The sequence below is a fragment of the Oncorhynchus gorbuscha genome, linkage group LG02 (assembly GCF_021184085.1).
Source record: "Oncorhynchus gorbuscha isolate QuinsamMale2020 ecotype Even-year linkage group LG02, OgorEven_v1.0, whole genome shotgun sequence".
Classification (NCBI taxonomy): Eukaryota; Metazoa; Chordata; class Actinopteri; order Salmoniformes; family Salmonidae; genus Oncorhynchus; species Oncorhynchus gorbuscha.
This window is the reverse complement of record NC_060174.1, coordinates 41,380,142-41,406,688: the sequence shown is the minus strand read 5'-3', so window position 1 is coordinate 41,406,688 and position 26,547 is coordinate 41,380,142. Positions and strand designations below refer to the sequence as shown.

The 26,547-nt window shown below is 40.3% G+C and overlaps 4 protein-coding genes across 11 annotated transcripts in view; 2 read left to right on the top strand and 2 right to left on the bottom strand.

Moving 5' to 3' along the window:
- Positions 1–407: 407 nt before the first annotated feature.
- Positions 408–4,696, top strand: LOC124002362 (ADP-ribosylation factor-like protein 1). Its single transcript, XM_046309736.1, has 6 exons — positions 408–541; positions 2,021–2,158; positions 2,357–2,438; positions 2,591–2,702; positions 2,897–3,075; positions 3,394–4,696. The coding sequence occupies exons 1-6, from the start codon at positions 538–540 to the stop codon at positions 3,422–3,424; spliced, it is 546 nt and encodes a 181-aa protein (XP_046165692.1). The 5' UTR covers positions 408–537; the 3' UTR covers positions 3,425–4,696.
- Positions 4,697–4,876: 180 nt separating this feature from the next.
- Positions 4,877–16,679, top strand: si:ch211-59o9.10 (uncharacterized protein LOC561841 homolog). Of its 3 annotated transcripts, none has more exons than XM_046309722.1 (11): positions 4,877–5,032; positions 10,883–11,112; positions 11,268–11,322; positions 11,453–12,005; positions 12,261–12,385; positions 12,594–12,683; positions 12,806–12,899; positions 13,025–13,134; positions 13,341–13,462; positions 15,099–15,198; positions 15,427–16,679. In XM_046309722.1, exons 2-11 carry the CDS (start codon positions 10,895–10,897, stop codon positions 15,481–15,483), a joined length of 1,524 nt encoding a protein of 507 aa, XP_046165678.1. In that variant the 5' UTR covers positions 4,877–5,032; positions 10,883–10,894; the 3' UTR covers positions 15,484–16,679. The 3 variants fall into 3 exon arrangements, with proteins under 3 accessions (XP_046165678.1, XP_046165683.1, XP_046165669.1); XM_046309727.1 differs by having other exon boundaries at positions 4,877–5,037; XM_046309713.1 differs by having other exon boundaries at positions 4,877–5,054.
- Positions 15,929–17,872, bottom strand: LOC124002373 (LYR motif-containing protein 5A-like). 2 transcript variants are annotated; one of them, XM_046309742.1, is made up of 3 exons: positions 17,438–17,872; positions 16,770–16,863; positions 15,929–16,310 (listed from the first exon to the last, which is right to left on the bottom strand). In XM_046309742.1, the coding sequence occupies exons 1-3, from the start codon at positions 17,452–17,454 to the stop codon at positions 16,098–16,100; spliced, it is 324 nt and encodes a 107-aa protein (XP_046165698.1). In that variant the 5' UTR covers positions 17,455–17,872; the 3' UTR covers positions 15,929–16,097. The 2 variants fall into 2 exon arrangements, with proteins under 2 accessions (XP_046165698.1, XP_046165704.1); XM_046309748.1 differs by lacking the exon at positions 17,438–17,872 and adding an exon at positions 17,200–17,409.
- Positions 17,873–24,052: 6,180 nt separating this feature from the next.
- The window catches only part of LOC124002306 (protein NEDD1-like), a 22,841-nt gene continuing 20,346 nt past the window's right edge, over positions 24,053–26,547 (bottom strand). For 3 of the 5 annotated variants that reach the window (XM_046309711.1, XM_046309689.1, XM_046309712.1), the window contains exon 16: positions 24,054–26,218. In XM_046309711.1, coding sequence (XP_046165667.1) covers positions 26,114–26,218 — 105 coding nt within the window. In that variant the 3' untranslated portion in view covers positions 24,054–26,113. Of the gene's footprint in view, positions 26,219–26,547 lie in introns of all 5 variants that reach the window. The other 2 variants (XM_046309699.1, XM_046309705.1) reach the window with 1 other exon arrangement.

The window sequence follows — 26,547 nt, the reverse complement described above, 5'->3', positions numbered from 1 at the left end:
GCTTATTGGTATATTTGTTAGCCAATTTATCTGCTTTTGTAGATTAACCTGTATATTTATCTGCTTTTTGAAGTGTGATTGTACTCAATATTCTATGTGACTATAAAACAATTTGCACTAAATAATAAAATGTCATGTTTTTTATTGAAACTATTATGAGTAGAAGTTATTTTTAATACAGACAGGAGTATTTCACGATGTGTCAATGCAGGCAGCCATTTCAAAACTTTGATCCACTCTGCCGGTGTGGTCTTCGATTTGTGCTACAAGTTATTTTCTTCGAACAATAATGTGTACTTTTTAATATTTTCAATGTTGGGACTGTACCGTATAATGTATGATTGTAATGTAAAAGAGTAGACCATCAAATCACCAGTACATCCCTGAAAATAGGTGGCGATAATGTCCTGATAACTGCGCTGTCAATGTAAACAAACCCAAAAGAAAGAAGAAGAGACGCCACTCAATGTACAATAAATATTTTCCTACAAAAAGCTTTGCATACTGATTGATAGCAGGGACTGTTATTAGTCAAAAATGGGTAAGATTCGTTGCTACTTTACAGTTTGCTTTTAGAGTTGACAAATGTTTTACATAAAATCAATGTTTAGCCACTGATTAATGTCTGACCATCATCTGCCAGCGTGTTATCTTAATATTTGGTTGTATGCCTTAGTGTTAGCATTAGTTAGCTAGGTAGGCTGTTATGGTAAATGTACGATTTCCTATGAATAAATTATGATTATTTGGTTATTCTTTGAGGTATGCCAGACGAACGTTTGCTATCCAGTCAATGTCTTAAATAAGATGTCGATATGTTGCTCTACTAACTGGGTCGTTCCACTAGTAGAGTACATTTTGGGTAGTGTCCAATAAAACTATTCATTTCACCTGACACTATGTCATAAAGAGCATATTTTCAACTTCATAAAAAAAACATGTTTTCCCATCCGAAGGGGTTTTAAGATGGGAAAAATGTTTTCATGTTTTTCAGATTTATAGGAATATTTGAACCCACTTAACCCCAACCTTTCCTAACATTTTAACCATCATTGCAAAGCCCTAGTTATTTTGTTGCCATATTCTGTTGTTGTTTTTTGTGAAACACTGAGCAGTCGAGCAACACACACGTTAACCCTCTTGCCCATAGATAGATTAAATAGAAATGTTTTCATTTTAATCTGCTGAAGCTTGCATTCAATTGCCCCTCCCTGTTGCACACAACACGTGTATATTCTCCCTGTCAGGAGGGGATTTATGTGTGATTTAAGATGATAACCTCAACCCTTTTACTTTAAAGGCACTTTATTGGCATTTGGTCTTTTCTTTTACTTGCAAATGTTTATTTTTATTTTTTTAAATCTAAAAGTGCCTTTGAAGTAACAGGGTTGACCACAACAGGGTTGAGGTTTTTATGTAAGCTTGTGTGCAACATGGAGGGGCAATTGAATGCAAGCTTCACACAAATTGAAACTGTTAAAACATTTTTTTTCCAATCTGTCTATGTACAACATGTTAACGTGATGCTCGACGGGCTCTGTTTTCCACCACGAAAGAAAATGGCAACAACATAACTAAGGCTTTGCAATGATGGTGAAAGGCTGGGGTTAAGTGATCTTCCTAGGAGTCTGAGAAACATGACGAGGGGCATGTTAAAAGGCAGATTCTTGATACTTTAGCAAGTCTTTATTCATATAAAAATCTGATTTAGAGAATTTTCCATGTGGTCTATATTAAATGGCACGCCAATAATGGTGTACAATTTCCACTTAAAATATCAAAGGGAAACACCCTTACATATTCAAGAAAGGAATAACTTTCTGACACGTGAATGTGCATGCGTACCAGACCGTGCTTTTATGTCTTTAGTGGAATTCCTTTCACGATGTGATGCATTTAGCAGACCTGACAGTTGACATTAGTGTTTGTCCTTTGAAGTTATCTGTATAGTTTGACAAATGTTATGAGTAAAGTATTACCACTTTAATCTTCTTTATCCCTCCTGTCTTGTTAAATCTAGGTGGGTTCTTCTCCAGTCTTTTTTCTGGCCTGTTTGGCACCAGGGAAATGAGGATACTGATCCTGGGGTTGGATGGAGCTGGGAAAACCACAATCCTTTACAGACTTCAAGTTGGGGAGGTCGTCACCACTATTCCCAGTGAGTGAAAATAACTTCTTCTCAGTGCTGAGGAACACTCACACTGATGGCCTAACTCCTGCATGCCCATACGATGGTATGTCTTGCAACAGATAAATTGGTCACTGAAATGGCTCATGCAGAGAATGACATGCAAAACAGTTACGATTAACCTACAATACTAGAAATTAGTTGACTTACCACTCTCTTCTTTTTCAGCCATTGGTTTCAACGTGGAAACGGTGACATACAAGAATCTGAAGTTCCAGGTGTGGGATCTTGGAGGGCAGACCAGTATTAGGTATTGAGACATTCCTGACTTCAACTTATTTATTGTAGCATATGTCTCACACATATCTGAATATTGCAACCATCAGCAGTCAGTTTGTCAAGAGTCAACCAACAAATGTATTGGTTACCCAAATTTTCTTCTTGCATCTCTCTCTGTTTCAGGCCTTACTGGCGCTGCTACTACTCCAACACCGATGCTGTTATCTATGTAGTGGACAGCAGTGACAGGGACAGGATGGGAATCTCCAAGTCTGAACTGGTGGCTATGCTTGAGGTATTAGTAATGTGGCTTTAGTAGCTTGTATAAAAGCCTTCCATAGTTGAATATGTTTACTGGTCCCATGGCTCTCACTAGCTCTTTTTATCCATGTACTTGCTATATTTTGATGGAATTGTGAGCTAAACAGCATGTGCAGTCACAGACTAGGTTTCCAGATATAGAGGGCTCTGTCTGCATTCTCTCTGCAGGAGGAGGAACTGAAGAAGGCTATACTGGTGGTGTTTGCCAACAAGCAAGACATGGAGCAGGCCATGACTCCCACAGAGGTCGCCAATTCCCTGGGCCTGCCAGCACTCAAAGACAGAAAGTGGCAGATCTTCAAGACCTCCGCCACCAAGGGAACAGGGTTGGATGAGGCCATGGAATGGTAATGGAATTGGAACCAAATGAATGAGGCTGTTTAGTTAAGGGTGTGTGTGTGTGTGTGTGTGTGTGTGTGTGTGTGTGTGTGTGTGTGTGTGTGTGTGTGTGTGTGTGTGTGTGTGTGTGTGTGTGTGTGTGTGTGTGTGTGTGTGTGTGTGTGTGTGTGTGTGTTTCAGCTGTTAAGATGATAACAGTTTTAAATTATCATTAAATTAATAACATTGTTTGCATTAGGAACAAAGAATATGAGTGACAAGCTGAGGAGTCATTCAATAAACAACAACAAAACTGAATAATTTTTCTGTTTCTGCTTACTCCTTAGGCTGGTGGAGTCTCTCAAGAGCGGACAGTAACCTCAGCCTAACACCATGCAAATAAATGTGACTTCCCGCCGCATATTTATGCTAAATTAATTGTTAGAATCTTCGTAGGAGCATTGTTAAATCTCTGATGTTTCCCAAAACCATCGTTACTAAAGTTGCACTTGAACACGCTCATTATTTACCGACTGCCTCACCACTCGTAGAACAGTTAAGTGCATCGTTATGTTTTTGACCTTCTGTGTCAGTTTATTTACAGAAGATCTCTGCTAAACATAGAATCAAGATGTTCATCTCTCTGATTATGACTGCCGATAACTTCAGAACAAAGTTGACTACAAATACAAAGTTGCTAAAGTCTTTCCAATTGTTACAAGCAAGTAAGTGAAGGATAAAAATATGCTTCAAATTAAAACCGAGATAACTGCATTAAAAGATAAATAGGCTACATGGGTCTATGTATTTCAACCTAATTTAAATCAATGTCATGTTCAATCAATTGAATTCTATTTTGCCAATTATTGTCTGTACCTGTAATTTTTGCCTCAATATATTTTGATGTGTAACAACATGTGCGCAATGATGTGCTCAATGTGATTTTGTGCATTATTGGGTAAGCATTATAAGTTGCCTCAATATTTGCAGCCAACCATAGGTGGTAATATCTTTCTAGGAGCTGATGCATCATCAGGATTTTGGAATATGATTTGAAAGGAGAAAGTTGATTTGAGAGGAGCGCTGCTTTTGTTTCGATCCTATCAGTGTCAACACATGGTCTAACAACGCTTTTAGTGAACGTTCATTCTGCATGTTGTTTTGAGAAACGGACGTTACATCTTTGGCCGTTGTAAGAATGAGGCATCATTAAAACACTCCTAAACCAAGTACCATGGCTATCAGGAAACCGGGCCCTTAACTGAGTGGTTTGCCTTGTTGCAGGGGACATCTTAAAGATGGACTTTTTTTTTTTATTGCTGTCCCTGAGTCTGATGTTTTACATTAGTTCCTCTCGATTCCCCTTTTCTATTCCTAGTATATCTAGCTAGGTGGACTCGTTTTTGAGTGTATAGTGTGTGTGTGTGTGTATATATATATATTTTTTTTTACTTTTCTTTTTTTTAAAGTTATGGATATGTGGTTGTCTCTGTTTTTTTCTTGTGCTCATTATTCCAATACTCATTATTGGTCCTGATAAGTTGGGTTAATAGATTTTTAATATTTATTTATGTACCCTGATAATGGCGTTAGTGATAATGTAAATACACAATTATTCATTAAATAAATGAACATCGTATTTGCAAGTGATGGCGGTTACTTGTATTTGAATTGACATATTAAGTACGGGAGAATTTAACCACAGTTTTCATATTACCACAGAGTTGTCATTATCTTTGATATTATGGTCTCTTCAAAACCACTTCTGATGGTAACTTTTTTATGAAGTGATGTCGGAAGTGAACGCAAACAACATTACACGTCACAAACGGAAATAAAACAGAATGTTGTGGTTTTGGCGCTGGAAGAGAAAGGAAATTAGCAGCTGGTTAGCTAGCTGGCTGGAATGTTTAGTCGTTGTATTTTGTGAGATGGATTAACAAGAGGGCACTCGAGAACAAGGACCAATTGAATCGTAATCACGAAGTAAGGTGTGATCTTTGTGAAGGTATTAGTTTTGTTGTATTTATATTAGATCAGTCAACAGTCGTTAGCTAGCATACCACCAGGTAGCCACAGGCACAGTTAGCTAGCATACCACCGGGTAGGCACAGTTAGCTAGCCAACGCATACCAACAAGAGTGCAGTACATACTTGCCAGTAAATTAGCTAATGTTTACAGGCTCACACCTAGGGAATATCTAGCTAGGTACACTCATTGATATGTTTATGTAACGTTAAGACGTTACGTTCCCACAATATTTCAATCATGAAGCGAATGAGTTATCCTTATGCCGACAAAATAGTAATTTCAGAGTCAAATAAATGGGTATCCTATAGAACTATTCTAATTCCTTGGACAAATACAGGTAGTTATCTATCCTAGTTATCTTTTAATCTAGCTGCCTAGCTAGTAATCTGATTTAATCAGGCTGTAATACACAATTAATTTGTATATACAGTACAGTGACTTTAAAGTATTCACACCCCTAGAGTTTCTCAAAATGTGTTACAAGGTGGGATTAAAATATATTTAAATGTCATGTTTTTGTCCAATGTTCTACACAAAGTACTCTGAAATTCTAACATTTTGTATTAAAAATAAATACAAAAATAACACTAATATAGCTTAATTCGTTAAGTATTCAACCCCCTTGGTCAATACATGTTAGAATCACCTTTGGCAGGGTTTACAGCTGTGAGTTTTTCTGGGTAAGTCTAAGAGCTTTGCACACCTTTTCTAAGCAACTCCAGTGTATATTTGGCCTTGTGTTTTTAGGTTATTGTCCTGCTGAAAGGTGGATTTGTCTCCCAGTGTTTGTTGGAACACAGACTGAACCAGGTTTTCCTATAGGATTTTGCCTGTGCTTAGTTCTATTCTGTTGAGTTTTTTTATCCTGAAAAAATTCCCTAGTCCTTGCCGATGACAAGCACACACATAACATGATGAAGCCACCACCATGCTGGAAAATATGAAGGGTGGTACTCAGTGATGTGTTGTGGTGGATTTGCCCAAAACTTAACGCTTTGTATTCAGGACATAAAGTTAATTTCTTCACCCCATTTTTTCAGTTTTACTTTAGTTCCTTATTGCAAACAGGATACATGTTTTTCTGTACAGGTTTCCTTTTAACATTGTCATTTAGGTTAGTATTGTGGAATAACTACAATATTGATCTATAATTAACTTCACCATGCTCAAAGGGATATTCAATGTCTGCTTTTTTTTTACCCATCTACCAATAGGTGCCCTTTACGAGGCATTTCAAAACCATCACTGGTCTTTGTTTGAAATTCACTGCTCAATTGAGGGATCTTACATGTGTGGGGTACAGAGATGAGGTAGTCATTAAATTAATATGATTTTTGAATGACTACCTCATCTCTGTACCCCACACATACAATGATCTGTGCACAGTGTGTCCATGCAACTTATGTAATTTGTTAAGCACATTTTTACTCATTAACTTATTTAGGTTTGACCTAACAAAGGGGATACTTATTGACTGAAGACATTTCAGCTTTTCATTTTTTATTAATTTGTAAAAAATAGAGAGAAAATCATAATCCACTTTGACATTCTGGAGTAAGCCAGTGACAACAAAAAATCTTGATTTAATACTTTTTTAATTCCGGCTGTAACAACAAAATGTGGAAAAAGTGAAGGGGTGTGAATACTTTCTGAAGGAACTGTATATTTAACATTTTATTCTGAAAGCATAATTTCTCAAAGTTGGCATATTTATTCAATTTTTACCCAGGCCTCCTTTAAGACATCATATTGTTTAATCTGTAGGTGCTACACAGCAAACATTGGTGTCATATGAAGCTTTACCGCTTGCTCTGTAATGCGTAGTATTTAGATTTCAGTAACTTTTTCAATGCAATTTATGAATATTGAAGAATATAAAACATGAATATTGAAAACACACAATTTGATTTGGCAAATGTTTCAATGCATTGTTGAACATAATATATTAAATGGACATATCAATGTTCCAGAGTTGGCTGTCTGCTACTTTTAGAGTTATGATCCAATTTGTCAACATTACAAACAATGAATGTGGTAACCCATTTGCAGGATGTGCAGTGATACAAGTAAAAGGAAGGCTGTGATTGGTTACATTGCCTAGATTCCATTTTCTCTCCACAAATTGGGCCAAAATATAGCATAGATCCAGTCTAGGACTTGGATATGCTTGTAGAGTGTATCATATTCAAAAATGTATAAAACAAAAATAGCCAAATCCAACATTTTTTTGTTAAAATATTTCAATATTCATTTATTGACATTTTTATTGAAATAAAAATACTACTCATATTACAGAGCAAGTGGTAAAGCATCTACAGATGAAACATTATGGAGTCTTAAAGGTGGCTGTGGGAAGGCCAAAATGTCATAAGTATGTCAATTTAGATGAATTATTTCTCAATTATGCTTTTGGATTCAAATGTCAACAATCCTTCCTCCAAAAATCATGGTATTTTTGTTGTCACACACACACAGTTGAAATCGGAAATTTACATACACCTTAGCCAAATACATATTAACTCAGTTTTTCACAATTCCTGACATTTAATCCTAGTAGAAATTCTCTGTCTTAGGTCGTTACAATCACCACTTTATTTTAAGAATGTGAAATGTCAGTATAATATTAGAGAGCGGGATTTATTTCAGCTTTTATTTCTTTCATCACATTCCCAGGTCAGAAGATTACATACACTCAATTAGTATTTGGTATCATTGTCTTTACATTTTTTAACTTTGGTCAAATGTTTCGGGTAGCCTTCCACAAGCTTCCCCCAATAAGTTGGGTGAATTTTGGCCCATGCCTCCTTACAGAGCTGGTGTAACCGAGTAAAGTTTGTAGGCCTCCTTGCTTGTACACGCTTTTTCAGTTCTGCCCACAAATGTTCTATAGGATTGAGGTCAGGGCTTTGTGATAGCCACTCCAATACCTTGACTTTGTTGTCCTTAAGCCATTTTGCCACAACTTTGGAAGTATGCTTGGTGTCATTGTCCATTTGGAAGACCCATTTGCGACCAAGCTTTAACTTCCTGACTGGTGTCTTGAGATGTTGCTTCAATATATCAATATATCCATATACTTTTCCGACCTAATGATGTAATCTATTTTGTGAAGTGCACCAGTCCCTCCTGCAGCAAAGCACCCCCACAACATGATTCTGCCACCCCTGTGCTTCATGGTTGGGCTGGTGTTCTTCGGCTTGCAAGCCTCCCCCTTATTCCTCCAAACATAACGATGGTCATTATGGCCAACAGTTATTTTTGTTTCATCAGACCAGAGGACATTTCTCCAAAAAGTACGATCTTTGTCCCCATGCAGTTGCAAACCGTAGTCTGGCTTTTTTGTGGTTTTGGAGCAGTGGCTTCTTCCTTGCTGAGCGGCCTTTCAGGTTATGTCGATATTGGACTTGTGTTACTGTGGATATAGATACAAGGTCCTTTGCTGCTGTTCTGGGATTGATTTGCACTTTTCGCACCAAAGTACATTCATCGGAGACAGAACACATTTTTCCTGAGCTTTCTGACCGCTGCGTGGTCCCATGGTGTTTATACTTGCGTACTATTGTTTGTACAGGTGAATGTGGTACCTTCAGGCGTTTGGAAATTTCTCCCAGGGATGAAACAGACTTGTGAAGGTCTACAATGTTTTTCTCAGGTCTTGGCTGATTTCTTTTGCTTTTCCCATGATGTCAAGCAAAGAGGCACTGAGTTTGAAGGTATGTCTTGAAATACATCCACAGGTACACCTCCAATTGACTCAAATTATGTCAATTAGCCTATCAGACCCTTCTAAAGCCATGACACCATTTTCTGGAATTTTCCAAGCTGTTTAAGGCAGTCAACTTGGTGTATGTAAACTTCTGACCCACTGGAATTGTGATACCGTGATTTATAATTGAAATAATCTGTCTGTAAGCAATGACTTGTGTCATGCACAAAGTAGATGTCCTAACCGACTTGCCAAAACTATATTTTGTCAGCAAGAAATTTGTGAAGTGGTTGAAAGAGTTTTTTAGACTGCTCCATTACTGTTCAAAATGGTGTATCAAATGTGCCTAATTGTTTTATAGATACATTTAAGGACATAACTGTGCACTCTCCTCAAACAATAGCATGGTAATCTTTCACTGTAATAGCTACTCTAAATTGTACAGTGCAGTTAGATTAACAAGAATTTAAGCTTTCTGCCCATATAAGACATGTCTATGTCTTGGGAAATGTTCTTGTCACTTAAGTCATGCTAATCACATTCGTGCACGTTAGCTCAACCGTCCCGCGGGGGAGGACACCAATCCTGTAGAGGTTTTTAACACTATCATTGCATCTTATTATGTGACTTGTTCAGCAAATGTTTACTCAAACTTATTTAGGCTTGCCATAACAAAGGTGTTGAATATTTAGACTCAAGCCATTTCAGATTTTCATTTTTTTTAAATTAAAAAATAGGTACCGTTTCTAAAAACATAATTCCACTTTGACATTATGGGTTATTGTGTGTCTAGGCCAGTGACATGATCTCAATTTAATCTATTTAAAATTCAGCCTTTAAGTAATAATTCATGCCTTCTGGGAATGTTAAAAAAAAGTGTTACAATATAAGTTTGTTTTTAATGTGTCTGTTTGTATATTTTAAGGCATGACATGAGGTTGCAACCCGACGGGTTGAACTATACTCTTCTCATCAATTATAAAACTTTTTTTAAAGTATTCTCAAACTGGAAATCAGCCAACCCTCCGTCGTTCACGCAATGGAAAGATCAAAAGCTTTATTATCTTGGTGATGGAGACAAACAACTGTGCGGTTTCAGGCCATGTGGTAGAAAGTGATATGGAGATAGGGATGGGGGCTAGTGGGTCTGGGCAGGTGTGATGTTTTCTAGGATGTAGTCGTGTGTATGTTTTGTATTGTTTATAAAATCTAAAAAATAAAATCTAAAAAAATAAAATGTGGAAAAAGTAGAGGGTGTAAATACTTTCTAAAGGAAATGTAGCTTGAAACTAATGCCTGCAAAATTGTGTAAATGTTCCTTACAAGCCAGAATGTTGACTCAAATTACATTTAAATGTACTATACCTGTTGTCTATGTGGTTTGTCCTTCAGCTGCTTAAAATTTGAGACAAGATATCCAAAGGAAAATATTGTTTACCCAACTTTTTAGAGAACCATTATAGCTATTGAACCAAGCATGCAATGGTCATGAAAATTGTATATTCTAAACCAGGGGTATGGAGAACAATCAACACCTTTTTGTGTGAATTTCAATTTATTTCATTTTAATTCAATTTAATTTAATTTTCTGTCTTCCCAAAACAATTCCAACAAAAAGGTGTGGATTGTTCTCCTCCCTCCCCTAATTCAGAATATTCAATTGTCATGGCATACTTGGTTCAATAGTGATTGACAATGGAACCAAATATCCAGTATACTTTTATTTTTAACCTAGGTGCAGAACCAAACCATATACCTAACAATACATTCCTGTGAATATTTTGTCTCAAATAAGTACAAACTGCACAGACAATCGGTAGAGTAAGTTTAAATGTATTTTTTTTCCTTCAATATTCTGGCTTGTAAGGAACAATTACACAATTTTGCAGTCATTAGTTTCATGCTGTATATACCAATTAAGTGATTAACTGGACTACTCAGCTAGTAACTTCTCCAGGGGCACCTTATGTAATTTAGGATTAATAATATACAGTAGCAAACCTCATTAAGACTGCTTGATTATGAAAAAGTAGACTGCTCTAACTTTGTCATTTACCACATAAAATGGTGTGAATGTGTGTTGGTTTGCACATTGCAGCTTTGACAGTGTATGGACCATACACAAGCTAGTAGCTCCATCTTCGTAGACATGGACAGAACACTGGAGAACTTGGAGCCCAGCAGTCCACTTCAGGACTTGGCGGAACTAGACATCACGGGACCCCTGAATCAGGCATGCCTACTGGATGAGCAAGACCTGCTCTTCGGTGATCTCAGTGAATTTGGCACCCTCAACGAGCCCCCTGTCGTCATCCTTGAGACGCCCAGGTACACTGCTGCTTTGCATATTATGGTTCTGTATTTACTAGGAACACTTACTACCATCGGTGCAATAAAGATCCTGTATCTGTCAGTGTACCTTACGAAGCAAGACTAATGTGTAGAGCTATATTCCTCAAAATGTTCTCATTCTGCTTGTGCAGCCCTCAGTACCTCAGACGGAGGCGGCGGTACAATAGGTTTGAAAACTTTGGATCGGTAAGTTGAATACATTCTGAAGGCAACAATTTACTATAAAATCCAAGTGTGACATCTCAAGTCTTGCAACAGAAATGTAAAGTTGAGTCGCTGAATGTCGCCACATCCTGACCTTGCCCTTTTTTTGCAGGTTTCTCTCAGCCCACCTCCCAGTCAGGAGGACAAAACGCTCATCATGACCCCCACCTCTCATCAGATGTCAAAACGCAAAAAGCTGTCCATGCCAGCCACCAGCATGAGAGGTGAAGCCAAACCGGGCACCTCGTGGGCAACCAGTGGTTTTGTTGCTGCTTCATCTCTCATGACAACAGACTCTTCTCTGGTGACCTGGCTGGAACCTCCTCTCCCTTCCTCTATGCCATGTTCTTATTCATCATCACCACCCTCATCCTCCCTTGGTGCGCCCCCTGCCTCACAGGAAGTGACAGCCGGGGAAGGATTTTGCAGAAACACATCGTCTCAGGCTCCTGTGGCAGAATCCACAGTGGAACCTGGGCTCCCTAGTTACAACAGAGGCAGGAAGAGGACCTGTAAAAGAGCAGCCTCTACCAAGTCCACCTCTACCATGTCCGCCTCCACATTTGCCCGAGCCCCAACAAACCTCACCACAGACTCCGTGTCATTCCTGCCAGGCACAGAGAAAGAGAGTCATGTTGCTGGCTGGGAGGTTCCTTTCTCGACAGGTAAGAAGATGACACATATACTAAGGCGAAAAGAAGTTTAGCTCTTTGACAGAACGCTACTCTGAAATGTTACAGGCCCGATATAGACTATGTAGACCTACCTAAAAGTTAACTGCAGAGTAGATTCTAGGTCACTTTTAAGTGACTCGCTACACATTGACCAACCTGACTCGAACAGAATTAACAGACAACAGCAGAAGCATAAGCTTATCCTTGGTGTGTCTCTGGACCCTCTGACTACTCTTATCTCAACAGCCGAAGCAATGTCGCCCAAATATGACGAGGTGGTCATCAGTGACAACGATGATGATGTCATTGTAGAGGCTGTGGTTCGCGCAGTGCAGTTGAAGGAAGATGAGGCATTTGCGCGCAGTCTTCAGGTAGGGATAACACAAAGGGTACCACTTATCTTTTTAAAACAAGCTTGCTGTAAATCAACACTGGTCGACAACACACTGTTGGGTTCTCTACTTCAGGCTAATTCAATCTTAATCAGTACATTCAGGATTGGAACTGAATGAATGATTTTCACATAAAACCTTCAGTCTCCTATATTAGCCTGTGTGATGGATTTTTTTCTCTCTGTAGGAACAGTTTGACCGAGAGGAGCAACTGCAGCAGGAACAAAGGAGACAGCAGGAAGCCATGGCGCCCAACAGACCCCACCACAACTACCCGGTGAGTATTATGTCCAAAAGCACGTACACACTCAATGTGACACTGAATGGGGATTCCACTGTTATTATTTTGAATTGCGCTGCTGTGTGAACTGGTCTGATTATTGTTCTGTCCACCTCCAGTATGATCCTCATTTAGGGATGAACTGGATGTCGCCCTGGCCCTCAGCAGTGAACTATGCAGCGTTTTCACCTCTCGTCGCGGGATTAGAGGAAGGTATGTTACTGAACAACAACCACAGTAGTGTGAAATTTACTGGTATGCTTGATGCACTATTTAGTTAGAAAATTGTTTTGTTGCTGTGGTGTGTATATGTGTTAAGTGTGTGTTGAATCATTCAGAGTTGATGGGAAGGCGCAGAGGAAGAGGCCGATCTCGCACTCCTCGTCGCAGAAACCCCCGTCATGTGGTCTCTTCCCTCTTTGATGACAGTCAGGGAGACAACTATGAGGTACAACTTGCCTGGGTCCATTTGTGAAAAACTAAGCTTCTGTCCTCTCCATGTAGGCATCACACCTTCTGTTTTGCAGTCAAACTCTTACATAGGTTTTCCAGCATTTTTCTTGCATCGATTTATGTCTTGCATCCCTAGTAACCCCATTGTCTTAATAATGTGGGTTTTGGTTCATGTGTGTATGCTCTGTTTTGATCTCTCAGGCTCTACTGGCCTTTGAGGAGGGCCAGGGTGCTGTTGTGGCCAAGAAAACCCTGAGTGAAAGAGAGATTGAGAGGCTGCCTATGAAAACCTACGATCCAGCACATAGTGCAGGAAAGACACAGTAAGTCACAAACGAGTACCTTTTCCATAATGTAAGATGGGGCTGTCTCAGCACAGGATATTGTTCCAGCCAAAGCAGTGACACATTGATTAAACTCATCATAGTTTCCAATAAAGATGACGCAGTGCAGTTCACCAGTTCTAATTAAAAATACATCAATTTACTTGCTCAGAATGATACAAAAACATTTCTGCAGCGTTGAAGGTCCAAGAACACAGTGGCCTCCATCATTCTTAAATGGAAGAAGTCTGGAACCATCAAGACTCTTCCAAGAGCTGGCCGCTTGGCCAATCAGGGGAGAAAGGCCTTGGTCAAGGAGGTGACCAAGAACCTGATGGTCACTTTGACAAGAGCTTCAGAGTTCCTCTGTGGAGATGGTTTTCCTTTTGAAAGGTTCTCCCATCTCTGCAGCACTCCACCAATCAGGCCTTTATGGTAGAGTTCCCAGAAGGAAGCCACTCCTCAGTAAAAGGTACCTGACAGCCTGCTTGGAGCGTCAACCCGCTTGGAACGCTTGAATGCCAAGCATCACATCTGGAGGAAACCTGGCATCATCACTACGGTGAAGCATGGTGGCAGCATTATGCTGTGGGGATGTTTTTCAGCGGCAGGGACTAGGAGACTAGTCAGGTTTGAGGAAAAGATGAACAGAGCAAAGTACAGAGATCCTTGATGAAAACCTGCTCAGGTCCTCAGCCTGGGGTAAAATGGTTCACCTTCCAACAGCACACAGCCAAGACGACGCAGGAGTGGCTTCAGGACAAGTCTCTGAATGTCCTTGAGTGGCCTAGCCAGAGCTGGACTTGAACCTGTTTGAACATCTCTGTAGAGACCTGAAAATAGCTGTGCAGATATAATATTAGGACGATGTTGGTGTGGCATTGACTAAAATACAGTATACATATAAGATGAGTAAAGCAGTGTGTAAACATTTATTAACGTGACTCGTGTTCCATTTTTAAAGTGGCCAGCGATTCAATGTTTTATATATGGTGCAGGATTGAGTAACCGGGTGGTAGCCGGCTAGTGATGTCCATTTAACAGTCTGATGGCCTTGAGATAGAAGCTGTTTCAGTCTCTCAGTCCCAGCTTTGATGCACTGACCTCACCTTCTGTATGATAGCGGGGTGAACAGGATGTGGCTCGGGTGGTTGATGTCCTTGATCTTTTTGTCCTTCCTGTGGCCTTGTGTAGATTGATGAAATAAAACAATTTAATATATTTTAGAATAAAGCTGTAACGTAACAAAAAGTGAAGGGGTCTGAATATTTTCCGAAGGCACTATATATTACATACAGTATATTTCACAGCGGTTTAGATGGTACACTGTCTACACTATGCTTGCTTTGCCATATAAACTGTAATTAGGTGAATGATTTGAATTTTAGCAACCAGGAAATGGCAGAACGATATCTGCATAGTGCACCTTTAATCATCTCTCCGTCACGTCTATAGATACTGTCCCCCTTCGTCTGTCACATCTCTTCCTCAACTGACTGTGAGCTTGTGCTGTCATAAATGTCATTCATGGGTTTTATGAGACAGTATCGAAGTCAAAATTCTGGTTTAGTGACAACACTACTACTCGTGTATTCTCTTAGTGTTCTCCAGTGATAATGTTTTCCTCTGTGTACAGGTGTCAGATCTGTTTCTCGGACTATACAGAGGGGGAACTGCTGAGGATGCTCCCATGTCTCCATAACTACCATATGCAATGCATCGACCGCTGGTTAAAGGTACACACTTTTTCTGTGGTGCAATATAAGCAGGTCCCAACACAACCTATTTAGACAGCACTGTGTTACAATGCAGTTACTCAACAGTTGGTGTTCTCACCATTTTAAAATGTCATTAAATTAACTATTGAACCTTGAGTTTGTACAAGGTAAATGGTAAACTATATAATAAGATGACAACATGAAATCTATTAGAAAGAAATACACCTGGTTGTTTGCTGTTGGCAGGAAAACTCCACATGCCCTATCTGCCGAATTGACATATCCGAGTGCAGTGGTGACTGAGCCCGAGTGACCACGGAACATGACCTGGACCTCACCGGACGTACAACGCGACAACCTCTCATGTGTTAAGGTGTTTACAAGACTTGAAGACTTAAGTTTAATTTTATACTCTGAAGATCGTCATCCTACAATAACGTTCAATCACCAGATAAGAGTTCAAATGTTTTTATTTTTTATTAAAACTTCAGTTTTACACCAATATGAAGTTATTCTACTTGAATGAAGCAACTCAGGATCGCTGCTATGTTTTAGTATTCTCATTCCACATTGAATGTTTTTTTCAGATCCCCAAAATATTTTTCCAGCATAGTTTCAAATAAATATGAGGTGGTTTTATAGTGGTTTTGGCAAAGTTGATCTGTGTAAAATATTGTATAAAAAGGAAAATACAAGACTACAAAAGCCTGTATGCTTGGAACAAGGAAAGCATATTAAACCACATATACTGTTGTACACTGAATGCACTGTCATGGCTTATATTGAACTTTAATATGGCCTTCAATCGTTCTGGTGTTTGATGGACTCGTCAAGTGGCTTCTTAGACCCTTCTTAATAAAACATCTTCATAGAGGGCACCTTAACTTTGTCACATTTCAAGGCAGTGGTGTCGCCAGTCATTCCTCAGGTTCATAGTACCGCTTTTTCATGGCTCTGTACTTCCTCAGGTAGTAAAGTGCTTCCAACTCCTTGATGACAAAATACCCTCGGGCTATCATTTGTTTGATCATCTCTGGGTCTTTCACATCTTTGTTATTCAAAAATGCAGACTTCAGTCTATCCCTAAAGGAGCCAGCACCTTTGGGATACTCCCATCCAAGGTATAGGAGCTGTTGGAGTAGAACAGTGACAATTACCCATTGAAGGGGGGTAGAAACGTATATTTAAAAACAAAATGTGCGTTAGGGCAGGTAGCCGAGAGGTGAGCCAGCGACCGGAAGGTTGCCAGTTCAAATCCGAGGTCCGACTGAAGATCTGTCAGGAAGTGAGCTAGCAACCGAAAATGCCTGACAATGTACCCTTGAGCAAGGCACTTGCCCCACCTCCCACAACACAGCTGGCGCCCAGTCTGTATGTGCTTGTCGTTCAGAGGGGTTCAGTTAAAAGGTGTCTTTCGGAGGGGTTCAGTTAAAAGGTGATGTTAAATTTATGATTGGAGCTTGTGTGCAATTTACCAATAAAGTTATCTTAATCTTAAAGTAGTGGTCATTTGATTTCTGGACGTCCTGTTATACTTTAGACAAAAGGTCAAGCGAAGAAGAAATTGAAAGGGACAAAGTTATGCTTACATTTTTATACAGCCTGACCACTTCACTCCTTAATGGATAAGCCATGGTCCCAAATCCAAGGGACAATTGGACAGCACACAGGTGACTTTCAGTGCTGAAACACATAACTACGTTAACATAGTTGCCTAGAAGGTGAACTCAAAACAAAGTGTAAACAGAAGGTGCTTTATCACTGCATTAATTAGCCTAGTCACACGGTTGCCATCCTATGCTACGGTTGTCCTTACGTGCACATACTTATAAAACGATAGCTAGTGGGCTAATGTTTTTGTTTACTTTTTGGCTAGACACAGCTGTTGGTGTTGTGGCTAACAGTTAGCCAATGCTTTTCTCTACTCGAATATATTATGTAGATCACAACAGACAGCTAAACAATAACCTACAATAAAGTTCAAACAAACTGCAATACATAAATTAGATTTTAACATACATTAGCAGAGTATAGTTACTGTCTTGCACGCTTTGTACAAAATAATAAAATGCAGTACGACCGGATATTTCTAAACAGCTCTTTATTAGCTAGCTATAACTGGCATGTCTCATACCATGATCAACCGAAGATGACCTCAACACCTGGGTGGTTTTACCCAATCATAGCGCAGTATGATACGGCGGTAAAATGCATCCAATTACAATTCAGTATGTTTACACATGAATATTACAGTTACCTTACAAACGGTGTCATTGGATCATCGTTGCATCGCCTGACTGTTGTAAACGTACGCGCAATGCAACGTTTACGCAGCCTTTACGTTAATTTGTATAATTTCCGCTAGTTACCACAGCCTAAATGGGCTATATAGTAAAAATGAATGGAAACAAAAATTTGGTGTTCGGTCTTAATTTAAATTTAGGCGTGTGGTTTGTGTTTACGTTAGCTTATTAAATATCAGTGATTACTACCAAGATCAGTGTGCGGTTTCCTTTTTCCTTCATCTTGTTCAACTGTTGCCATGCACCTGCAGAGATTGCTCAGATGTGCGAGTGACTTTTGAATTTTGGTTAATGATGTTTAAAATAAGATTTTAAGAAGAGAAATTGTAGAAACAGGCAGGGTTTATGACTTTGTGGCTGTGATAACTAGTGAACTCGGAACAGTGTGTCGTCACTAGTTATCACCCCAAAGTCATAAACCCCGCCTATTTCTAACATCTGATTTTTAAACCTAACCTCAACCACACTGCTAACCTTAAAGATGCACTATGCAGAAATCACTGACATTTCCTGGTTGCAAAAATTCGAATAGTTTGCCTAATTTCAGTTTGTGATTAAACATAAGTATAGTGTAGAGAATTATTGTACCATCTCAACTGCTGTAAAATATCTTTCCATAACCCAAAATATTGTATCTTCAGTTGGTGTACATAACAAAGTAAAAGATAAACAAAACTTAACGGGAAGCAGAAATAATGCACATGGACAGTATTTAACTTTCTGGGCTACCTGACCAAATTCATACGTAGAATGTATGCACACATGACTGTAAGTCGCTTTGGATAAAAGCGTCTGCTAAATGGCATATATATACATATAAATGTAAGTTGTTGCTTTCAATGAGAATGACAGATCAATAACTCACATTTATATGTGAATTTGGTCAGGTAGCCCAAAAAGTTACATATTGCAGTTTTAAATTAAGACCAAAAAGCACATTTTTGTTCCAATTAAATTTTACGATATAGCCCATTTTGACTTTGTGGCTGTGCTATCTAGTGGAAACCTGACCAGTGTCCTGTTGCTCATCACTCAACGTCCGATTTTCTCAACCTTACCAATGAGCAGCGGAGAGATAGAGGACTCATCTTTATATCTGTGCCATTTTGTCTGCCACAGTGGATGCTTCCTAATACCCATAAAACCTAGCGGTCAAACACGGAAATGGTTCCATCCGTCTTTCCACCATACATTTTTCACATACTTAATTTGAAGTGCTCGTAAAATTCACTGTGTACATTAGTAGGCTTACCCTGGCGTGAGGTTTTGATAACCGTGTAATTATCAATATAGTAGCCTCAATTTACAAAAATGAAATACGAATTAGCAAGAGAAGACCTCAGCATGACTACAAATTCTTGCAGGAAGCTCCTGCATGTCATCTCTAGTGACAGACACTTCGCTACCGTTCACCAGCGCGACCAGAGACCTGTGCTCAATCCACGATGAACCCATGTGCTGTATTGAAATGACTTGAATGAAGTGTTAACTTCTTCCTTCCCTTTTCTATCTTAGCCACTGACTACACTTTAGCTAGCTGGTCAGCAGATCAGTAGATCCATTTTTATTTGATTTTACTTAGCCCAGGTAATTGTCTGTATAGTATGTATATTTCAGACCTTATGGCATTTTTCAAGGATGAGCATGTCATGATGGAGATATCTCCCCTTTTCTGATTAGATGTCCTGTCATGAGTTGTGCTTGCTCCTGTTGCGCGTGGCTCGGTAGCACATCAGTGCCATGTGTGGGTCTGGTTGTTTAAGAATTTGCTTAGCGGTCTGTGCAGCTCCCGCTGCCTGCGGGGATAATAGGGACTAGAGGTGGTATGAGCGAAACCATACTCCCTTCTGAACTCGAACTCAGTGCAGATAAACTGAGTAGAGTTATCGCAAACGATCTCTGTAGGTATCCCGCATCTTACAAACATACCTTTGAGGCGGGTGATAACCTGCAGGCTAGTTTTCACAATATATTCTACCTCTTGGTGATGTCATCAAAAACACTTGTCAACTTTCACTGCTATGCGGACGACACAGCTGTACATTTCAATGAAACATGGTGAAGCCCTAAAATTGCCTACCCTGGAAGCCTGTTTCAGACAAAGTGAATGTATTATTTTTAAACTCGGACAAAACAGAGATGCTAGTTCTAGGTCCCAAGAAACAGGGATCTGCTGTTGGATCTGACAATCTTGGTTGTACAGTCAACTAAAAAAAACTGAATGACCTCTGCGTTACTCTGGACCCCGATCTCTCAACAAACATATCAAGACTAACAAAAAAAATGGACAGCTTTTTTCCATCTAAGTAACATTTCAAAAATCAGAAACTTACTGTTAAATGATGCAGAAAAGCTAATCCATGCTTTTGTCACTTCTAGATTAGACTACTGCATTGCACTAGTCTCCAGCTAAAGCACTAAATAAACTTCAGTTAGTGATAAATGTGGCTGCTAGAATCTTGACTAAAACCAAAAAGTGTGATAAGTGTCAAGTCTGTTAAGTCTAGGGCTGATTTCAATGTTTTACTGCCAACCTACAAAGCATTACATGGGCTTGCTCCTACCTATCTCTCCAATTTGGTCCTGCTGTACATACCTATACATACGCTACGGTCACAAGACGCAGGCCTCCTTATTGTCCCTAGAATTTCTAAGCAAACAGCTGGAGGCAGGGCATTCTCCTATAGAGCTCCATTTTTATGGAATGGTTTGCCTATCCATGTGAGAGATGCAGACTCGGTCTCAACCTTTGTCTTTATTGAAGACTCATCTCTTCAGAAGGTCTTATGATTGAGTGTAGTCTGGCCCAGGGGTGCAAAGGTGAAATGCAAGGCACTGGAGTGACAAACCGCCCTTTCTCTCTCTGCCTGGCCAGCTCCCCTCTCTCCACTGGGATTCTCTGGCTCTGACCTTACTTGTGCTCTTCCATGCCATCCCTAGGAGGGGTGTGTCACTTGAGTGTGTTGAGTCAGACGATCTTCCTGTCTGGTTTTGCGCCACCTCCGGCTCGTGCGGTGGAGATCTTCGTGGGCTATACACAGCCTTGTCTCAGGGTAGTAAATTGGTGGTCTGTGGATATCCCTCAGTGGTGTGGGGGCTGTGCTTTGGCAAAGTGGGTGGGGTTATATCCGGCCTGGTTGGCCCTGCCCGGGTGTACCGTCTAAGTGTTGCAGTCATTTCAGTCGCTGTAGTAGCTGACATGTAGTGTTGAGTCATCCGCATACATAGACACTCTGGCTTTACTCAAAGCTAGTGGCAATTCATTAGTAAAGATTGAAAAAAGTAATGGGCCTAGACAGCTGCCTTGGGGAATTCCTGATTCAACCAGGATTTTGTTGGAGAGGCTTCCATTAAAGAACACCCTCTATGTTCTGTTAGATAGGGAACTCTTTATCCACAATATAGCAGGGGGTGTAAAGCCATAACACACAAGTTTGCCAGCACCAGAATATGATCGATAATGCAAAAATCTGCACTGAAGTCTAACAAAACAGACCCCAATCTTTTTATCATCAATTTGTGTAAGTGCTGTGCTTGTTGAATGAAAAGCTCGGATCTCAATCCCATTGAGCACGTCTGGGACATGTTGGATCGGAGGGTGAGCGCTAGGGCCAACTTGCAACGGCCTTGGTGGAGTGGGGTAACATCTCACAGCAAGAACTGGCAAATCTGGTGCAGTCCATGAAGGAGATGCATCGCAGTACTTAATGCAGTTGGTGGCCACACCAGATACGGACTGTTACTTTTGATTTTGACCCCCCCCTTTGTTCAGGGACACATTATTCCATTTCTGTTAGTTACATGTCTGTGGAACTTGTTCGGTTTGTCTCAGTTGTTGAATCTTATGTTCATACAAATATTTCCACATGTTAAGTTTGCTGAAAATCAACGCAGTTGACAGTGACAGGATGTTTCTTTTTTTTGCTGTGTGTGTGTGTGTGTGTGTGTATATATACATATACAGTGCCTTGCGAAAGTATTCGGCCCCCTTGAACTTTGCGACCTTTTGCCACATTTCAGGCTTCAAACAAAGATATAAAACTATATATTTTTTTGTGAAGAATCAACAACAAGTGGGACGCAATCATGAAGTGGAACGACATTTATTGGAAATTTCAAACTTTTTTAAGAAATCAAAAACTGAAAAATTGGGCCAATGACTGATGTGGTGTAGGCTTTGGAAAGACACTGACGTTTCCAAAACTTCAAAGATATTGTCTGTGAGTGCCACAGAACTAATGTTACAGGCAAAACCCAGATAAAAATCCAACCAGGAAGTGCCGCATTTTTTAAAACCGCCACATGCCAATGACTTCTTATATGGCTGTGAATGAGCTTACGTTTTCCCCAAGGTGTCTACAGCATTGTGACGTCTTTTTAGGCATTTCCCTTGAAGAATGGCTGTAAGGGACCATATATGGCATGTGGTGACATTGTGTCTCCTGCAGAAAACCTTGCGTAAAATACTGAGTTAGCCATTTTTCCAGTCGCTTCTTATGAGAAACCAACTGCCTCGGTTATATTATCGAGTATATTTGTTAAAAACACCTTGAGGATGGATCCTAAACAACGTTCGCCGTGTTTCTGTCGATATTATGGATCAAATTTTGAAAAATGTTTGGCATTATAGTCTTTTTAGGGTTGATTTCGATGATGAACAAATGGGAGCTGTTTCGCCTACAAAAATAATCTTTTTGGAAAAAAATAACATTTGCTATCTAACTGGGAGTCTCCTGAGTGAAAGCATCTGAAGTTCTTCAAAGGTAAATTATTTAATTTGGTTGCTTTTCTTATTTTCGTGAAAATGTTGCCTGCTGCCAGCAGAGCCTAGCATAGCATTATGCCATGATAAACTTACACAAATGCTTGTCTAGCGTTGGCTGTAACGCATATTTTGAAAATCTGAGATGACAGTGTTGTTAACAAAAGGCTACGCTTGTGTTTGAATATATTTATTTAATTTCATTTGCGATTTTCATGAATAGGAAAAGTTTATAGGGGTATTTATGTCCGTTGCGTTATGCTAATGCATTTGAGGCTATGATAATGCTCCCGGATACAGGTTTGCTCATCGCAAAAGGTTAAACAGGTCACCATTCACAAGGCTGCAGGGCCAGACGGATTACCAGGACGTGTGCTCCGGGCATGTGCTGACCAACTAGTAAGTGTCTTCACTGTATTCTCAACATGTGCCTGATTGAGTCTGTAATACCAACATGTTTCAAGCAGACCACCATAGTCCCTGTGCCCAAGAACACAAGGGCAAACTGCCTAAATGACTACTGACCCGTAGCACTCATGTCCGTAGCCATGAAGTGCTTTGAAAGGCTGGTAACGGCTCACATCAACACCATTATCCCAGAAACCCTAGACTGACTCCAATTTGCATACCGCCCAAACAGATGATGCAATCTCTATTGCACCCCACACTGCCCTTTCCCACCTGGACAAAAGGAACACCTATGTGAGAATGCTATTCATTGACTACAACTCAGCGTTCAACACCATAGTACCCTCAAAGCTCATCACTAAGCTAAGGACCATGGGACTAAACACCTCCCTCTGCAACTGGATCCTGGATTTCCTGATGGGCCGTCCTCAGGTGGTGAGGGTAAGTAGCAACATCTGCCACTCTGATCCTCAACAATGGAGCCCCCCAGGGGTGCGTGCTCAGTCCCCTCCTGTACTCCCTGTTCACCCACGACTACCTGGCCAGGCACGACTCCAACACCATCATTAAGTTTGCAGACGACACAAGTGGTAGCCTGATCACCGATAACGACGAGGGAGGAGGTCAGAGACCTGGCCGGGTGGTGCCAGAATAAACAACCTATCCCTCAACATAACCAAGACTAAGGAGAGGATTGTGGACTACAGGAAGAGGACCGAACACGCCCCCATTCTCATCGACGGGGCTGTAGTGGGGCAGGTTGAGAGCTTCAAGTTCTTTGGTGTCCACATCACCAACAAACTAGAATGGTCCAAACACACCAAGACAGTCGTGACGAGGGCACGACAAAGCCTATTCACCCTCAGGAAACTAAAAAGATTTGGCATGGGTCCTGAGATCCTCAAAAGGTTCTACAGCTGCAACATCGAGAGCAACCTGCCTGACTGGTTGCATCACTGCCTGGTACGGCAATTGTTCGGCCTCCGACCACAAGGCACTACAGAGGGTAGTGCGTACGGCCCGGCCCAGTACATCACTGGGGCTAAGCTGCCTGCCATCCAGGACCTCTACACCAGGCGGGGTCAGAGGAAGGCCCTAAAAATTGTCAAAGACCCCAGCCACCGCAGTCATAGACTGTTCTCTCTACTACCGCATGGCAAGCGGTACCAGAGTGCCAAGTCTCGGACAAAAAGGCTTCAACAGTTTTTACTTCCATGCCATAAGACTACTGAACAGGTAATCAAATGGCTACCCGGACTATTTGCACTGTGTGCCCCCCCCAACCCCTCTTTTACGCTGCTGCTACTCTGTTTATCATATATGCATACCCCAACCCCTCTTTTACGCTGCTGCTACTCTGTTTATCATATATGCATAGTCACTTTAACTATACATTTATGTAAATACTACCTCAATTGGCCCAACCAACCAGTGTTCCCGCACATTGGCTAACCCCTCTTTCATGCTACTGTTACTCTCTGTTCATTAGATATGCACAGTCACTTTAACCATATCTACATGTACATGCTACCTCAATCAGCCCGACTAACCGATGTCTATGTAGCCCATCTACTTTAATAGCCTCGCTACTGTTTTTTTTTTTACCTGCCTATTGTTCCCCCAATATCTTTCTTGCACTATTGGTTAGAGCCTGCCTGTAAGTAAGCAGTTCACTAAGGTCTACACCTGTTGTATTCGGCGCACGTGACAAATAAACTTTGATTTGACAAGGACTTTGTTGCAGGTGGAGATGATTATAAGATCTACAAATATGACTACAGCACTGGGGAACTCTGTAAAACCAACCCCAAAGACCTACAAGGTTTTCTAAGATTGCCTCATTCTATTTTCCCATGTTTTTTTAGTGTATACATATTTATATATATGCCCATATTGGTGTCTATCTGAAATTATCATATTAATCAATGATGCGTAAAACCTCAATGGAATCTTCCATCTTTCTTTTGTGTAGTCATACAAGTGCCACTTTGGGCCAGTCCATCGTTCAAATCAGTATTTTTGAACTGTTCATTTTTTTAGAGAAAAAAAAAAAGTCTCAACTTAACTACTTCAAATTTCTAAAATAACATCCATTTGAAATGGACCACAGGGACAGGTTAGTAGTCTGCCAGTGCTCACCTGGCAGCATGCCCTTCCACTGCGGTCTGCCACAGGCGGAGTGTTCCATCCTCTGAGCTGCTGGCATAGAGCTCTTCTATCAGTGTTCGCCCTATGGTCCATGCTGGGACGTCCCTACCCTATGGAAGTTGACATTTTAAATGGGTAATGGTTAAGGACGTCCCAAGGATCCCAGATAGCACTGATCCTAAGATTGCTTTTATTCCATTTTGATGATGTGGCCATGCAGTCTGATCTAGTTTTTCAATTCCTCCATTAGGAAGTATTTGGGCTCTAAGCATCAGATTTGTTTTAATCAATACTATTACAGATGTTTAAGTGTTGTTGCACCTGTATTTCATTGTTAAAGAATTAACATGCTGTCTCTTTATGGAACCATTCACGGTGCATTGTAACTGAAAACGTTCAACGGTCTCCTGCGTCACTCTAAAATCAGAATGAATTACATTGAGATTGTATGCATATTGAGTATTTATTTTCCTCTTATAAAAAAAATCTATAACAAAATAAACTAAACTATGAGAAACAGAAACTTGGCGATGCAAGCACCCTTCATAGAGGGGAGCTTGGCACCACTTTGCTTACAATAAGAGAAATCGATGACCGATTATGGCCTTCTCTTACTTAGTCCACAACAAACACTATCATGATTATGTCTTCCAACAAAGGCATGCCCTAATTTATCTTCAGTATTCCAGTAAAAGCCAAAAGACACTATCAACTTCAACCATACTGAAGATAAGTATTTAAGGGCAATCCCAAGCTAATGCATCTTCCAATCCCTGGGTCCTTGCTGATCTCTCCTTCACAGATCTAAAAAGGAATGAATAGGTATCAGCAATATTGTAACAGAGTTTGCATCATTCCTTACACTTGTCCATTATATTAGATCCACTGGTGGAGTCAACAAGGACCTGCGAGAGGAGAGACCGGTTTTGAATTGGGGTAAAATAGTGCCATGCCATCACGGGCCAGTCCAGCATGATAACCACTGTGTCATACCTTGTGACTGATAACATACTGGTCCAGCCCTTGGGTTACAACTAGTAAGGCACTTCTTAATTAATCCATTCCAAGGCCCTTGGCATGTTTGACATGTACAAAATAAACTGGTGAGAATACAAAAAGGGTCCCTGCATGCCATGTAAAGAGACGGAGGGAATTAAACCAGGATACAAAAAAAAGGCACATTGGGCCTTCAGAGTTCTGTCCCTGGCACGATTATTCCACATAGACCTTGAGCTCTGCGGAAGACTTTTGTCCGAGTTGAGAAGGGACAACAACTGTATCCAGGGGTGATTAACTCCATCAAGTCAACCTCTCAGTAACTGTCTCGGAGTCGCTTGTTCTCCTCCCTCAGCTTCTCGATCTCCTCCACCAGCGAGTCATTGACAGAGTACCTCTCGATCTGACCATGGATCTCGTTCTGAAAGGCAGCAAGGAACCAAGAGCAGGGTTTATACACATTTTGACAGAAGGAATAAAACAAAATATTATTGTTTAAATTATGATTTGTTAAAATTTAATTAACTTTATGGCCTTATTTGCCAGTGTTGTGATAATTTTTTTGTGACTTGACGAAAACATTAATACATGGCTAAACAGATAACTATAGGGTACAATATACAGTTGAAGTCAGAAGTTTACATACACCTTAGCCAAATACATTTAAACCCAGTTTCACTATTCCTGACATTTAATCCTAGTAAAAACTCCCCGTCTTAGGTCAGTTAAGATCAGCACTATTTTAAGAAT